The sequence below is a fragment of the Leucopleurus acutus genome, assembly GCF_964270905.1.
Source record: "Leucopleurus acutus genome assembly, chromosome: 2".
Lineage (NCBI taxonomy): Eukaryota > Metazoa > Chordata > Mammalia > Artiodactyla > Delphinidae > Leucopleurus > Leucopleurus acutus.
In genome coordinates, this window is record NC_139143.1 from 81,785,907 (window position 1) to 81,802,558 (window position 16,652).

The 16,652-nt window shown below is 38.1% G+C and overlaps 1 protein-coding gene across 1 annotated transcript in view; it reads left to right on the plus strand.

Moving 5' to 3' along the window:
- Nucleotides 1-228: 228 nt before the first annotated feature.
- The window catches only part of NUP210L (nucleoporin 210 like), a gene marked incomplete at its 3' end in the record, with an annotated part of 78,059 nt that continues 61,635 nt past the window's right edge, over nucleotides 229-16,652 (plus strand). The window contains exons 1-8 of the mRNA XM_082834566.1: nucleotides 229-268; nucleotides 1,143-1,236; nucleotides 1,791-1,941; nucleotides 3,984-4,116; nucleotides 5,007-5,165; nucleotides 9,731-9,799; nucleotides 10,412-10,518; nucleotides 11,179-11,319. Of these exons, the coding sequence (XP_082690692.1) occupies nucleotides 244-268; nucleotides 1,143-1,236; nucleotides 1,791-1,941; nucleotides 3,984-4,116; nucleotides 5,007-5,165; nucleotides 9,731-9,799; nucleotides 10,412-10,518; nucleotides 11,179-11,319 (879 nt within the window). The 5' untranslated portion in view covers nucleotides 229-243. The remainder of the gene's footprint in view (nucleotides 269-1,142; nucleotides 1,237-1,790; nucleotides 1,942-3,983; nucleotides 4,117-5,006; nucleotides 5,166-9,730; nucleotides 9,800-10,411; nucleotides 10,519-11,178; nucleotides 11,320-16,652) is intronic.

Here is a 16,652-nt window from a genome sequence, read left to right on the forward strand (position 1 = left end):
TTTTCTTCCACAGGTTGAAAGGAACTGTTACAACCTTTCTTTTTCTTAGTATTTAGAATAAGCTCCTGAGTGTATGAGACATTTAAAAGATTCATGACCTGTTGAACTAAATTCTCAGTTTTGGGGTTCATTGTAGTGACTGACCATGAACTGCGCTGTGATGTTAAGGTTGATGTGATAGACAGCATTGAAATTATATCTCGAACCCGGGAACTCTATGTAGATGATTCACCACTGGAACTGATGGTGAGGGCATTGGATGCTGAAGGTAAAGAATGTCAAAGGATTCAACAAAATTAAATAGAATAAACACCTTTGTGTTTAGCATTTGGAAACAGCAATTTGAGAGATAAAAGTAGATTGGAAATAATATTTATTTTCTCATATGAAGTTCATGTACATGAGGAATTAATAATTCTGAGTATGGTATGATGTATTAGCTACATACTTTCATTAAAATTTCCTAATTAAAATCCAGATTCTGCCACTGAGTTTTAATGGTCCCTAGATCAACAATTAAGACCACTTTTTGGAATTTATTTTTAGCTCTGTTTTGATCAGTCTACTTTCCATAGGCCAGGAAAATTAAATGTAAACCTGTGAAAAAGTTTTATAATTTTAAGTTTATCTTTCTTGAGACTGATTTTACATGCTTTTAATATACTATATTAATGTAATATGTAAAAAAAAGAACATTTAAATGCATTGCTTCTTTCTTTGTAAACTAGTAAAGAGTGATTTTTATAAATCTGAAAACTTAAGGTATTAGAAATATTCAACTCTAGTTTATATAAAAATTTTTATTGAAGGGATCAGGATTTAGAGATACCTGTCAACCCTGAGGTAGACTATAAGGTGGCCTTTATGTCGAAAGGAACAGAAAGAGTGCCATAATTTTGTCAACCAGAATTTAATCAGAGTCCTTTTCACTTTTAGAAGGCTTATACAACAACAGTACTTACATTGTTCGTGTAGGGGTCTTCCTGGTATTTGTGTTTTAATTCATTAATGATAGTGCTTCTATTTGTTAATGAAAGAAGCCTAAAAATAATTTTCTAGTTAGGTTTCCCTTTCTTGTTAAAGATACCTGAATATTTTTGAATATGTGATTCTGTCTTGTCTGCTTTTGGCTTGCTCTACAGGAAATACCTTTAGTAGTTTGGCAGGGATGACTTTTGAGTGGAGCATTGCCCAGGATAATGAATCAGCAAGAGAAGAACTGTCTAGCAAAATTAGGTAACCTTGAAATCAAACATAACCATCTGACTTTGAAGGAGACATCTGCCTTTGGGTACCACACTGAAGAGCAGTCATTTGTGTGGGCTTTGATAATCTTTCTATCTGGGACTTTTTGGAACAGATAAATTTATCAGGGGGAAATGTCTTTGGTAGAATGACATATGGCATGGATTTAGGTATCTTTATGATAGTTTAATTTGAGCCACTGCAGAAGAGTTCATGAGCTCAGGACTGTACAATTATTTGTCAGGTGTATCTTCTGCCAGTTTTATTGTTCAAGCTATCTATGCATGCCGAAATACAGTGAGTGGATAATAGTATGAAGTTTTGTCTTCAGTACCAAGTAATAGCTCTCAGACAATGCAAGTTTTAGTCCTACAACAGTTTTAGCCAGAAGCATATTAAGTATTTTTCTTCTATCTAGTCCAGGTGGAAATTTAAAACTTTTGACACTATATAGACATTGAAGAGATTATGTTTAAAGTCTCTCAGAGCCTTTTGGAAGAAGACTCATTAATTTACTAGAAACAAACCTTATTTTATCTCTTTAGGATTTTGAAATACTCTGAAGCAGAATATTCTCCCCCTGTGTATATAGCTGAGATGGAAAAGGAAGAGAAACAAGGAGATATGATTTTGGTGTCTGGGATTAGAACTGGTGCTGCTGTTGTAAAAGTTCGAATTTCTGAACCATTCTATAAGGTAAAATGTTTGTGCTATAAACTTTCATTTAATAGTCTTGCCTATGGAATACATAGTTTTTATGTTTTTCTTAGTAGAAGCCTTCTAACCTGATATGATTTGGGCCAATTGAAAAAGTCATTTGAAATGGATAAACATTTTTTACAAACTTGTCTTCCTTAAACATGTTATTACCCAATTACAACTGACATTTTCTCTTAAAACATGTAACTGCATTTTATTCACCAATGCTTTGAAGTGTAGGTCCAAGAACTTTGGCTGTGGTTAGAAATATACATACTGGTTCTTGCATAAATTACAGCTTCTAGTTTCTTTTTTTTTCATTTTTCATTTTATTTTATGGTCAAGTGAAAAATTACACATTTGTGAAACAATTTGAGTGCAGGATTCTATATTTTTCAAGGATTTTCCCCCAGTCTTTTACATTTCTCACCTACACCTAATTTGATAGCAGTACATTTTAGCAGCTTACCTTTAACTTCTTTTCAAAACATTTAAATTTTTATAGAAACAACTCTTTTCATATAATTGTTTTTTAATGTAATTATAATTAAAAGTGCAACTGACATAAACAGGGTTGGGAAAAACAAATGTCATTTTGGTAAGCGTTTAATTCAAGTGGCAGGAAGGTGTGTGGACATCTAGAGAGCAGCCTATTAACCTTGTATTGGGTAAGCCTTCACAAGAATCAATACGTTCAACAAGGGATATAGAGTAACTTAATCTAATTCAGTTCACTGGAAGTTGGTTAAAAGAGTTTTCATGGGGCTTCCCTGGTGGCGCAGTGGTTGAGAGTCCACCTGCCGATGCAGGGGACATGGGTTCGTGCCCCGGTCCGGGAAGATCCCACATGCCATGGAGCGGCTGGGTCCGTGAGCCATGGCCGCTGAGCCTGTGCTCCGCAATGGGAGAGGCCACAACAGTGAGAGGCCCGCGTACCGCAAAAAAAAAAAAAAAAAAAAGAGTTTCCATGGCATACTGTTAAGTCTTACCTTTTTCCATTTTAGCATAGTGCCTTTTTATTTACCTACTCTTCTCCTTTAGAAAGCTTGTCATTTTCTATTCTTTGTTTGAGTGACTTAGAAAGTTAATATAGTATTAATATTCATGATCACTTTTTTTTTTAACATCCTTATTGGAGTATAATTGCTTTACAATGGTGTGTTAGTTTCTGCTTTATAACAAAGTGAATCAGTTATACATATACATATGTTCCAATATCTCTTCCCTCTTGCATCTCCCTCCCTCCCATCCTCCCTATCCCACCCCTCTAGGTGGTCACAAAGCACCGAGCTGACATGATCACTTTTTAAAAATTAATTAATTTATTTGTTTCTGGCTGTGTTTGGTCTTTGTTGCTGCGCACGGGCTTTCTCTAGTTGCTGCAAGCGGGGGCTACTCTTCCTTGCAGTGCTTGGGCTTCTCATCGCGGTGGCTTCTCTTGTTGCGGAGCACAGGCTCTAGGTGTGCAGGCTCTAGGTGCGCGGGCTTCAGTAGTTGTGGCTCGTGGGCTCTAGAGCACAGACTCAGTAGTTGTGGCACACAGGTTTAGTTACTCCACAGCATGTGGCATCTTCCCAGACCACGGCTCGAACCCATGTCCCCTGCATTGGCAGGCAGATTCTTAACTACTGCGCCACCAGGGAAGTCCCATGATCACTTTTTTTTTTTTTTTTTTGCGGTATGCGGGCCTCTCACTGCTGTGGCCTCTCCCGTTGCGGAGCACAGGCTCTGGACGTGCAGGCTCAGCGGCAATGGCTCACGGGCCCAGCCGCTCCACAGCATGTGGGATCTTCCCGGACCGGGGCACGAACCTGTGTCCCCTGCATCGGCAGGCGGATTCTCAACCACTGTGCCACCAGGGAAGCCCCCATGATCACTTTTTAAGGCTAACTGAAATTATGATCTGTGATTAAGAAAGCATTTTTTAAATCTTGATAAAATATTTTAGAAGAAACTTATTAAAAGTAAACTTTAATGAGGAAGATGACCTTGAGGATTTTGCCTATGGAAACTTTGTGTTTTTTTCCTTCTTCTTTTAGAAAGTGGCAGCAGCATTGATACGTCTGCTTGTTTTGGAGAATATATTTCTTATACCATCCCATGATATTTATCTCTTAGTAGGAGCATATATTAAATATCGAGTTGCAAAAATGGTTCAGGGAAGAATGACAGGTAAATATCTTATCTTTTCCTAAGACTAACATTTCCCAAATCCTTTCTGCTGACAAGAGAAGCAACTCCACATTATGTATGCAAAATACTTCTGTCTTTAGATTTTGTGATCAAGTACAGTTTACCCTTGAACAACATGGGTTTGAACTGTGCAGGTCCACTTATACATGGATTTTCTTCAATAAATACTACAGTACTACACGATGCGTGGTTGGCTGAGTGCATGAGTGCAGAACTGGGGTTACGGAGGATTGACCAATATGCGGATTTTCAGCTGCATGGTGATCAGGGAGTGGGGGGTGGTGTCAGTTCCTCTAACCCCTGCATTGTTAGCTATATCCCTTAATTGCTGTACTTGAGCTAATACTGAGCAGAGATAGTCTCCATGTCTTAAACCGGCTAATGCTGCTTAGCTTCAGTGCCCATAGACATCTGAATTGTCTATTAAAACAACAACCAAAAGTTTACTAGCTTTTAGAGGGCAAGTGAAGAAACTTTACCAGAAGGGACTTGAATGATCTTTGCAAAAGGTGTTTATTGAGAAACTCAGTTCATTAACTAAAAAACTTAATACTCTACTGACCCCCAAAGTCCCACTGAATTTATAAAGTGTGCATTTGCTCCATTAACATTAGTCCTTTACTTACTTTAGTGAGGATCCCGCCTCCTACTCTCAGTTCACTGAGTTTTAAGAATATAAGCAATACCAACAATAAACTCATATAGTATTCTCCTCAAAATGGCTACGTGTAGAAATTCATCGTAGTGAGGGAAATTAAAAGCAGATTGTACTCTTATTTAGACCTGCTTCCTCTTATAATCCAACAATACACCATTGTCCGTTGGAATGGCTGCCCTCCTTACATTTATGTATCTTTCATGTCTTACAGAGGTGAAATTTCCCCTGGAACATTATACACTGGAATTGCAAAACCACAGAGTTTCATGTAATATGTCTCTTCCTGGGAAAGTGGCTTTACTGGATGAGAAAACAGCCATGGTGACTGCTGTCCAACTGGGCCACGCTAACCTTGTCTTTATCCATAAAAGTATCCTTTTGCTCAAGTTTTCGCTGCCAATCTATATTTCCTTGAGCATGCTATACATGTTCCTTGGTAAAATAATTAGTTAAGCATGATTATAATACTACTACATTTATTTTCTATAGGTTCTATTTTTAACAAAGCACTATAAATTATTTTTGTCATAATTTCTAACAAAGGGTAGGTACAGAAGAGTAGTTGGAACTTGGAACCTGTTGACTTCAGAGCGTATGTGCAACCTCAATCAAATTATAAATAGGAGACTGGGGAAAACAGTTTGGAGGAACTTGTGTAAATGTTATTTAATTTGTTCTTTCCTATTTTCACATGAATAATTGAGAAAAGATGGTATTGTCTGAAGTGGCTACTTAATTAATATTTGTTAAATTGAGAGTAATTTTTAAAAATTCACTAAACTTGGGCTTCCCTGGTGGTGCAGTGGTTAAGAATCCGCCTGCCAATGCAGGGGACACAGGTTCGAGTCCTGGTCCAGGAAGATCCCACATGCCGTGGAGCAACTAAGCCTGGGCACCACATCTACTGAGCCTGCTCTCTAGAGCCTGCAAGCCACAACTACTGAGCCCGTGTGCCACAACTACTGAAGCCCGCGTGCCTAAAGCCCGTGCTCCACGGCAAGAGAAGCCACCGCAATGAGAAGCCCGCGCACCGCAACAAAAAGCAGCCCCCGCTCGACACAACTATAGAAAGCCCACGTGCAGCAATGAAGACCCAGTGCAGCCAAAAATAAATAAATAAAATTTTAAAAAATTCACTAAACCTGCTCTGTAAGATTGAACAAAGAGAGATACATAGAGCTCTACTACAGTCAATGAAAACAAAACAGTATAAAGATTAAAATTCTCAGAAAACTGAAATTTTCAGGAAATTCATAAAATTCTCAGTGTTTGATATTGAAATATTTCCTATTTTTGAATCTTTGAATCTCAAATAACTTAATTTATTCAGCAAATATCTATTATATTTCTACTATATGTTCAACATTGCTCTAAGTGCTAAGCATACAGACTATTTTACTCAGGGTAGTTAGGGAAATCCTCTCTGATAAGGCCACATCAGAGCAATGAACCATACAGATATCTGGGTGAAAGAGCTCCAGGAAGAGGAAATAGCAATTGCAAAGGTTCTGAAGCAGAAGCATGTTTGGCATGTTTACAGAAGAGCAAGGAAGACACTGCTGCTGAGTGCAGAGAATAAGGGGAAAGTAGTAGAAGAGGTAATAGAGTAGGAGAGGGAGTAATTATGTAGGGCTTAGTAGGCTTAACTCTGAGTAAGAACCTATCAGTCTTGAAAGGTACAGTATTTCTTGTAGAATAGTATTTGTTAATTAGCTGATTATATTATTTGTCTAAAACACTCAAGAGAGGTTTGGTTCAAAGTTGTTTGTTCTCTAGTCATTTTAAGGTGCCTAGGACATTTGTGAACAAATACAATAGTACCTACAAAGTAAACTAAGACATTTGATACCTACTGAGCCCCAGCTGTGTGTCAGGCACTACCCTGAATTCCCCAGGCAGACTTACCATGATTTTTTTTTCATATTCTCAGTTCATATCGTTATTTATTTCAAAGTAGTAACTATTAAAATATACTACATTTATCTCTTGACATGGATGGTGACTATTCATAGTTTGTTCCAGCACCTGCCTTAGGGTGGCTGGTGGTACCGTTGTTCATAGAGATGGGTAATATAAAAGAAGGAGCAGGTTTAAGGGAAAAGGAAACTAGTTTAGTTTTTCACATGTTAACTTGAAGTATCTGTGGGATAGACATCCAAGCAGAAATGCATCTGGAGGAGAAAGATTCAAGATGAAGACAGATATTTGAAAGTTATCAGTTTATAGCCAGGTGATAGTTGAAGCTGTTGTTGTAGACAAAATCACCTAGGGAGAATATACAGAGTGAGAGGAGAAGAGAGCTGAAGACAGAACTGTGGAATGTTAGCTTGTAAGGTTCATATGGAAGAGGAGGGACTTTAAGGAGGCCCAGAAAGAATGTTTAAAAAGTAGTAGGAGGGGACTTCCCTGGTGGCGCAGTGGTTAAGAATCTGCCTGCCAATGCAGGGGACACAGGTTGGAGCCCTGGTCCCGGAAGATCCCACATGCCACGGAACAACTGAGCCTGTGCTCTAGAGCCTGAGAGCCACAACTGCTGAGCCCGCAAGCCACAACTACTGAAGCCCGCATGCTCTGGAGCTCACATGCCACAACTACTGAGCCCGTGTGCTGCAACTACTGAAGCCCACACACCTAGAGCCCATGCTCCACAACGAGAGAAGCCACTGCAATGAGAAGCCCATGCACCACAACGAAGAGTAGCCCCTGCTCACCACGACTAGAGAAAAGCCCACGTGCAACAACAAAGACCCAGCACAGCCAAAAATAAAAATTAAAAAAAAAAATTAACAACAACAAAAAAAGTAGTAGGAGGGGGACTTCCCTAGTGGCGCAGTGGATAAGACTCCGTGCTCCCACTGCAGGGGGCCCAGGTTCGATCTCTGGTCAGGGAATTAGATCCCACATGCATGCCGCAAGTAAGAGTTCGCATGCCACAACTAATGAGCCGCCTGCCACAACTAAGACCCAGCACAACCAAATAAATAAATAAATAAATAAATAAAATATAAAAAGTAGTAGGAGGGATTTCTCTGGCGGTCCAGTGGTTAAGACTTCACCTTCCAGTGCAGGGGGTATGGGTTCTATCCCTGGTCGGGGAGCTAAGATCCCACGTGCCTCGCAGACAAAAAACCAAAACATAAAACAGAAGCAATATTGTAACAAATTCAATAAAGAGTTTAAAAATGTTCCACATCAAAAAAATCTTAAAAAAAATAAAGTAGTAGGAAAACCAGGAGAGAGGTTTCATGATAACCAAATGAGGAATTTACAAAGAGAATGTTCCTCAGGTGAAATAGGCAGAGATAAAGACTAAGATAAAGACTGAAAGACTGTAGTAACCAGTAAGTCTTGGATCACTTTTTCAATAAAAACAGCTTGGCTTTAAAAAGAAGGAGGCAAAAAGGTAGAACTTTGAAAAAGGCATGAGAACTTTTTTAAGTTAAGAGAAACTTGAATATGTCTATAAGTTAAACAGAGAGATGGCAGAGATATGGAAGAAAAGAAGGCCAGCTGATGGAGTAAGATTTCTGAGGGGCAAGAGAAAATGAGATTCAGAACAGATGGAAGGATTAGGTGAAAGGAAGATATCTTATTCTGATAATGGAGGAATGAACTGGAGTAGAGACCTATCGAGATCCGTTTCCTTGTCTGTAAAAGCGAAAGGAATGATGTACTCCTGAATTCTTTCTAGCTTTTATATTTTATGAATACAGTACATAATCAAAACCAAACCTAGATTGGCACAGAGTTGCCTACAGTGTTTAAAAGATTTGCTCTAATGAATAGATAAAAAGTAATTTTAATTATCATATCAATTGTATGTATATTAGTAGCTCATTTGGAGTACTGGGACAGCTTTAAAAGTTTGATCCCTGAAATAGATTAAATATTTTGCTTTCATTATCACTATAGATAATGTAGTGCTAAACTATAGCCTAGTGCATGACTGAATTAATAGAACTTCTAAATTAGTGTACTTTGAAATAATGAGTGTTTTCCATTAAGTCGTTTCAGAAGTATATTTCTCAGAGCAGAAATAATTTCTTCTTAGCTTTTGGATGTAGTATATTTTTGAGAGGAAAATATGTTACTAATTAGATTGTGTATAGGCTAACAGAATAAATTTTTATTTCTGCTAAAATTTTTAAAAATTATTTACTTCTTTGGCTACGTCGGGTCTTAGTTGCGGAGGGCGGGCTCTTTGTTGCAGCGCAGGGGCTCCAGAGCGCATGGGCTCAGTAGTTATGGCGACCTAGGCTTAGTTGCCCCGTGGCATGTGGGATCTTAGTTCCCCGACCAGGGCTCGAACCCGAGTCCCCTGCATTGGAAGGTGGATTCTTAACCACTGGACCACCAGGGAAGTCTCCTGCTAAAATTTAACGAAAGGGAATAATGGGTAGTATGATGTGTGACCTAGAAGTATCTTTGGTGGCAAAGAGAAAACATTTTGGTATTAAAGAATTGCCACAGATAATAGAAAATCAACTAGTGATTTTTAAAACTGTCTGCAGAGCCCAAGGCAAGTTGCTGGGCTGGATGGCAAGTCATGCCTCTCCCTCCCTCTCCATCCACCACTGACCATTTCTTTAGCCAGGGCAATGCCACTTTGTCCTGCTTTCCATAATGGGCTCCTATGTAAGAATTTTGCAGGAGGAAAGAGTTCCACAGCTAAATGAATATTAAAAACATGGAGCATGATCTTTTTTCTCTCATTCATCTTCCTCATATTTGAAATTCAAGAATACCTGATTCCTGTGATTGCTGAGCCCTCAGATTTTTCTCAGAATATACACATTTAAGTTTTGCTTTCCAGTGGATAATAAAAGATAGAATTTTTATTTGCTTTCATTTGTGGGCTTATTTATTTATTTTTGGTAACTCATATTTCTCTTTTCACCCAACTAGCTCATACAGTTTCCTTAAGCAAAAATTAAGATGTCCATATGCGATCTTTGTCTGGACTCCCAAATTGCACCATATATGTTGTAGAGCCTGGATTTCTAGGTATTTTTAGATAATAATTTTCAGAAAGCTGAATAGCTTAAAGTATTTCACTGAAATGAGTGCATTAAAGACTAGAGTGCTTCATTTTGAGACTTAACTAATTTCAAATTCAACCTTACTTGACATGTTTTCTCACATTGTTTTGGTTAAATGCTATCTGCAAGAGTAAAGCATCTTGAAACATTGTTATAAAACATGAAGCTCCATGTAATACAACGTTGGGTTAGAAAAAGAGACTTTATACAAGGAAAAAAGAAACCTAATGTCCTTAAGCCATTTGAAACAATGAATCTGACTGAAATCAGCTGAAATCTTGCCTGACATATCAGAAATGAGCAAAATTGTTGGTTTGGGGGTGGAGTGGCATTTGTATACAGATATAAGTGAGAGTGTTGCCTTTATACCTGAGATGAGCTAAGTTAAGCCAGGATCTTTGGAACCCCAAATTATTATACAATTTTATAGAGGCAACTAAAGGATCTACTTTGGAAACCATCTCCACCTATTATTGAGGTTTGCTCTTTAAATGGCTTTTTAAAGTTTGTATTTTTAAATTCATTGTAGAAAAATGTTGGCCTCTTCTAATACTTTTGTTTCTTGATTTGTGTACAGGTTTCACAGTCCAACCTGGAGACCGTTGGAGTCTAGAGGTGGGGCAGGTGTATGTTATTACAGTAGAAGTATTTGATAAAAGCAGCACAAAAGTCTATATTTCAGATGTGAGTCTCTCTTTTGTATTTTTCTAGCCCCTTTAAGGATAACTCCTTGAGTGGGCAATCTTTTTGGCTAGGAAGACTTTTTTTCTTTTGCTTCCAGATTTTACCTTTGAAAATGAAAGTTACTACTTTATTATTATTATTATTAAATAGTTCTATCCTTGAGTAATGCTAAACCAGAAGTAAAAGATATAATCTGGTTAGAATTATAGAAGAGAGATGAAGTTGACACCAATGATAACACTTTGGAGGGAATCCTCATTTTACAACTTCATTTCAGAGATGGTCACCAGAGTTTTATAGTGGTGAGAGTAATAGTGTGACCATTAAATGTGAAGTGTTGTAGTCACTCTCCAGTGTCCATTTTTTTTCCCCTGAGAACTGTCAATTTATGGAATAGCACAGATTACACTAAAATTTATATAAGCTTCGACTCTTCCTATTTTTGATTACTTGCCATTAATGGATCTTTCAAAAACTAGTACCATTTTAAAATGACATCTTTCCAACTTAGAATTTGGTGAGGGAGAGCAAAGATTTTGTTTTTGTTTCTTTAAGCCCCAGAATGCATAGCCACACTTTTTTTTTTAATGCTTTGGGATTAAGATGGCTTTAGGGAAAAAGCTGTCTTCAGGTTTGTGTTGATTTTGGGCTGATTTTCAGAATCTCAGGATTATGTACCAATTCCCAAGAGAGTATTTTGAAGAGCAGCTGACTACTGTGAATGGATCTTACAATGTAGTGAAAGCCCTGAAACATGGTGTGGTCATGATAAATGCATCCCTGACTTCCATCATTTACCAGGTAGGAATTAAAAGGATGGTCTTTGAATCCTGAGAACACTGACCAGACTTGCCTGACTTGTTGATTTGCAAGCACATATATGGCATATCCCACCTTTATCTTTCACAAAATAAACTAATAAACAGTACACTTAGTAGTTTATACCTCTACAAATTTTCTGTTCCAATTTCTGTTAATGCATATATCTGCATTTGTGGTCATTGTGTATGTATGTCATTTGAAGGTCCTTTAAAAATTATTTCAGGGCTTCCGTGGTGGCGCAGTGGTTGAGAGTCCACCTGCCGATGCAGGGGACACGGGTTTGTGCCCCGGTCCGGGAAGATCCCACATGCCACGGAGCGGCTGGGCCCGTGAGCCATGGCCGCTGAGCCTGCACGTCCGGAGCCTGTGCTCCACGAGAGGCCACAACAGTGAGAGAGGCCCGCGTACCGCAAAAAAAAAAAAAAAAAAAAAAAAAAATTATTTCATATGCATGTTTCCTTGTGTCATCAGGTCCACATAGGAGTACTTTCTATTCTAAAAATCCAAAGGGTTAATATGCCAATTGTTCAACCATGCCACCAACTTTGAACTTTTGCATTTTTAACAGTTTTTTTACTTTGTAAGTGGCATAACTGTGTATCTTTGTATAATTCTTACTCCTTTTGGTTAATTTTCTTATGGTATAATAACAGAAATGGAGTTACAAGGTAAAGGGATAAGGAATGAATGTTTCTAATGCGTCTAAAATGTGTAAGTATCTGATTTTTAACTGTCTGTCAAATTTGTTTCCCTCTCCCAAACCTACTTTTTCTCCAGTGATCCTTTTGCCCAGCTGTTTAAGACAAAATCCCAAGAGTCACCCTTGACTCTGCCTTCTCCTTCACCTTCTACATTCAGTACATTATTGAATGCCATGTCAGTTCTTCTAAATGTCTCTCAAACCCATTTCTTACTAGGTGAAGAAGACATTGCTGTCTTTCACCTAGACTTTCAGAGTAGCTTCTAAACTGATATTCCGACCTCCAATATTGTCCGTGGCTAGAATGATATTCCAAAAACTGCAAAAATTATTATGTATTTACTATTTAAATTCCTTTGGTGGCTTCCCATTGATTTTACGGTAAAGTTTAAACTTCTTAGTGTAGTTTTATAGGACCCTCTATGACAGAGATCACAATCTGGTGGCCTGCAGACTATCTTGGTTTGTAATCTTGTTTTTTATTTAGGTGTGTAAGTTTCTTTTTAATTGGGAAATTTCAAATAAAATCCAAGATTTCTGATTCTCTAGATTATATGAAAATCTGACAGTGATTAGCTGGAAGAGATAGTGGCTACAACATTTAGACTATACTTTTCAGCCTGCTGTGTTTCCTGCCATTCCCTGTTATTTTATATTCAGCTTAATAAACCTGTTTATAATATCTACCTGATACCTGTAGGCGTTTGAGTTTGTGACTCTATATGATTGGCCCCTGACAACTTCTCCAACCTCAGGTCTTGTCACGCTTCCTCTCTTATGTTTCAGCCATACTGAACTTTCAGTTTCTAAAAAATGTCTCTTTTTGCCTCTATTTTATTTTCATTTTTTATAAACAAATATAATTCCTTTTGTCTACAACCCTTTCTCCCTACTCAATGCACAGGGCTAGCTTAACGTTGGTTCCTCAGGCATGTTTTCACCTTTCATATGTTCTTAGAGCTCCCTGAACTTCTCAGATCAAAATATTCATCGTAGTTTATTGTTATTATTTGCTTCTTTCATCAGATTATAAACTTTGAGGGCAAAGATTATGCCTACTGTATTCACAGCTGTTGCCCTAACATCTGAGTGACTAAACATACAGTTGATACAAATAAGTATTTGTTAAATGAATGAATGGTGTTTGGATTAGTTATGGTCAGGTATAGATCTATATTCAGTATTAAAATATATCCGGTTTTTTAACAATATTTAATACACAGTGATTTTTAAAATCCATTGTTACGGTATTTCTGGCAGTTTGACTCTATTCTGCAATTATTCTTCAATCCCACCAATCCTGCTTTTAAAAAATGTTATGTTTTAAAATCTGAGCTCACCCATACTCCTTTATTTATTTATTTATTTATTTTTGGCTGTGTTGGGTCTTCGTTTTTGCACGTGGGCTTTTCTCTCTAGTTGTGGTGAGCGGGGGCTACTCTTCGCTGAGGTGCGTGAGCTTCTCATTGCGGTGGCTTCTCTTGTTGCACAGCACAGGCTCTAGGCACGCGGGCTTCAGTACTTGTGGCACATAGGCTCAGTAGTTGTGGCTCTTGGGCTCTAGAGCACAGGCTCAGTAGTTGTGGCGCACAGGCTTAGTTGCCCTGCGGCATGTGGGATCTTCCCGGACCAGGGATCAAACCCGTGTCCCCTGCATTGGCAGGTGGATTCTCAACCACTGTGCCACCAGGGAAGCCCTGTAGATCACTTTTGAGAGTGTTGCAATCTTAACAATATTAGGTCTTCCAATACGTGAACATGGGATGTCTTTCCATTTATTCAGATTGTCTTTAATTTATTTAAGCAATATTTTGTAGTCTTCAGTGTACAAGTCCTGCGCCTCCTTGGTTGAATTTATTCCTAAGTAGTTTATTCTTTTTTGATGATATTGTAATGAATTTTTTTCTTAATTTACCTTTCTAGTTTGTTTATTGCTAATGTATAGAAGTACAACTGATATTTATGTGTTGATCTGCTATGCTGCAACTTTGCTGAATTAGTTTATTAGCTCTAGTATTTTTCCTGGATTCTATAGGATCTTTCATATATAAGATCATATCACCTGCAAATAGTGATGATTTTGCTCCTCCCTTTCCCATTTTGATACCTTTTATTTCATATTCCTGCCTAATTTCTCTGGCTAGAACTTATAGTACAATATTGAATAAAAGTGGCAATAGTGGGCATCCTTGTCTTGTTCTTGATCTTAGGGCAAAAACTGTCATTCTTTCACCATTGAGTATGACGTTAGCTGTGGAGTTTTCATATGTGGCCTTTATCATATCGAAGAAGTTCTTTTCCACTCCTGGTTGTTGAGTGTTTTTACTGTGAAAGGGCGTTGGATTTTTCTCAAATGTCTTTAAGCATATTTTTTTCTTTCATCCTACTAGTTGGTATATTACATTGACTGACGTTTATATATCATACTGCTTTTGAATTCCTGGGAAAAATCCCACTTGGTCATGGTGTACAATCCTATTAACATGCTGCTGGATTTGGTTTGCCATTGTTTTCTTCAGGAGTTTTGTATTTATATTCTTAAAGTATACTGGTCTGTAGTTTTCTTTTTTTGTGATGTCTTTGATTTTGGTATCAGGGCAAATGCTGGCCTCTTAGAATGAGTTAGGAAGAGTTCCCTCCTTTTTCTTTTTTTCTGCATCATCTTGTTCTTCGTTTTTCTTTTTTTTAAAGGTTTGAGAAGCATTGGTGTTAATTCTTCTTTAAATGTTTGTGAAAATTTACAACCGGGGCTTCCCTGGTGGCGTAGTGGTTGAGAAACCTCCTGCCGATGCAGGGGACACGGGTTCGTGCCCCGGTGCGGGAAGATCCCACATGCCGCGGAGCGGCTAGGACAGTGAGCCATGGCCACTGAGCCTGCGCATCCGGAGCCTGTGCTCCACAACGGGAGAAGCCACAACAGTGAGAGGCCCGTGTACCGCAAAAAAAAAAAAAAGAAAGAAAGAAAAAAGAAAATTTACAACCGAAGCCATCTAGGTCTGGGCTTTTCTTTGCTGGAAAATTTTTGATTACCGATTCAATCTCTTTGCTTGCTATAGGTCTGGTCAAATTTTCTACTTCTACTGGGTCAGTTTTTTTTGTTTTTTTTTTTTGTTTGTTTTTTTTGGTACGCGGGCCTCTCACTGCTGTGCCCTCTCCCGCTGCGGAGCACAGGCTCCGGACGCGCAGGCTCAGTGGCCACGACTCACGAGCCTAGCCGCTCCGCGGCATGTGGGATCTTCCCGGACCGGGGCACAAACCCATGTCCCCTGCATCGGCAGGCGGACTCTCAACCACTGTGCCACCAGGGAAGCCCTGGGTCAGTTTTTTTAATTGATGTGCTTCTAGGAATTTGTCCATTTGATCTAGGTTGTCTAATTTGTTGGTGGACAATTGTTCATAGTATTCTCTTAGAATCCTTTTTATTTCTGTAAAGTTGGTAGTAATGTCCCCACTTTCATTTCTGATTTTAGTAATTTGAGTATTCTCTCTATTTTTTTCTTAGTCACTCTAGCTAAACTCAATTTTGTTGATCGTTTTGAAGAACCAAATTTTGTTTTTTTTGATTTTGTGTACTGATTTTCTACTCTCAGTTTTTTAAATCACTGCTCTAAAAAAAATCTTTATTATGTCCTTCCTTCTGCTAGTTTTATGTTTAGTTTGCTCTTCCTTTTCTAGTTCCTTTAGCTATACAGTCAGATTATTGATTTGAGATTTTTCTTCTTTTTTTGGTCACACTGTGCCCAGTTTACAGTATCTTAGTTCCCCAACCAGGGATTGAACCCGGGCCACGGCAGTGAAAGCACCAAGTCCTAACTACTGGACCTCCAGGGAACTCTGTCTTCTTTTTTAATACACATGTTTACAACTATAAGTTTTCCTCTGAGCATTGCTTTCACTGCATCCTGTAAGTTTTGGCATGTTGTATTTTTGTTTTCCTTCATCTCAGAATTTCCTAATGTTCCTTATGATTTCTTCTTTGACCCACTGGTTGTTTAGAGGGTTGTTTAATTTCCACATATTTGTGAATTGTCTAGTTTTCCCCATGTGAATTCTAGTTTTAGTCCATTTTGGTTGAAGAAGATACTTCATATGATTTCAGTGTTTTTAAATTTATTGAGACTTGTTTTGTGGCTTAACATATGGCCTATCCTGGAGAACGTTCCACGTGCACTTGAGAAGAATGAGCATTTTGTTGTTTTGGGGTGGACTATTCTGTATATGTCTGCTAGGTCTAGTTGGTGTATAGTGTTGGTCAAGTCCTCCATTTCCATATTGATCTTTTGTTCTGGTTGTTCTATCCATTATTGAAACTGAGGTATTAAAATTCAACTATTGTAAAACTGTCTGTTTCTCCCTTCAGTTTTGTGCATTTTTGCTTCATTTTGTGGGGGGGCTCTTTTGTTAGGTAGGTATATGTTTATAATTGTTATATCATCTTGATGAATTGACCCTTTTATCAATTTGTAATGACCTTTGTCTCTTGTAACAATTTTTTAAAATCTATTTTGTTTGACATTAATATAGACTGCTCCCCCAACTCTCTTTTGGTAATTATTTGCATGGAATATATTTTTCCCTTCTTTCACTTTCATTCATGAATCTAACATGAATC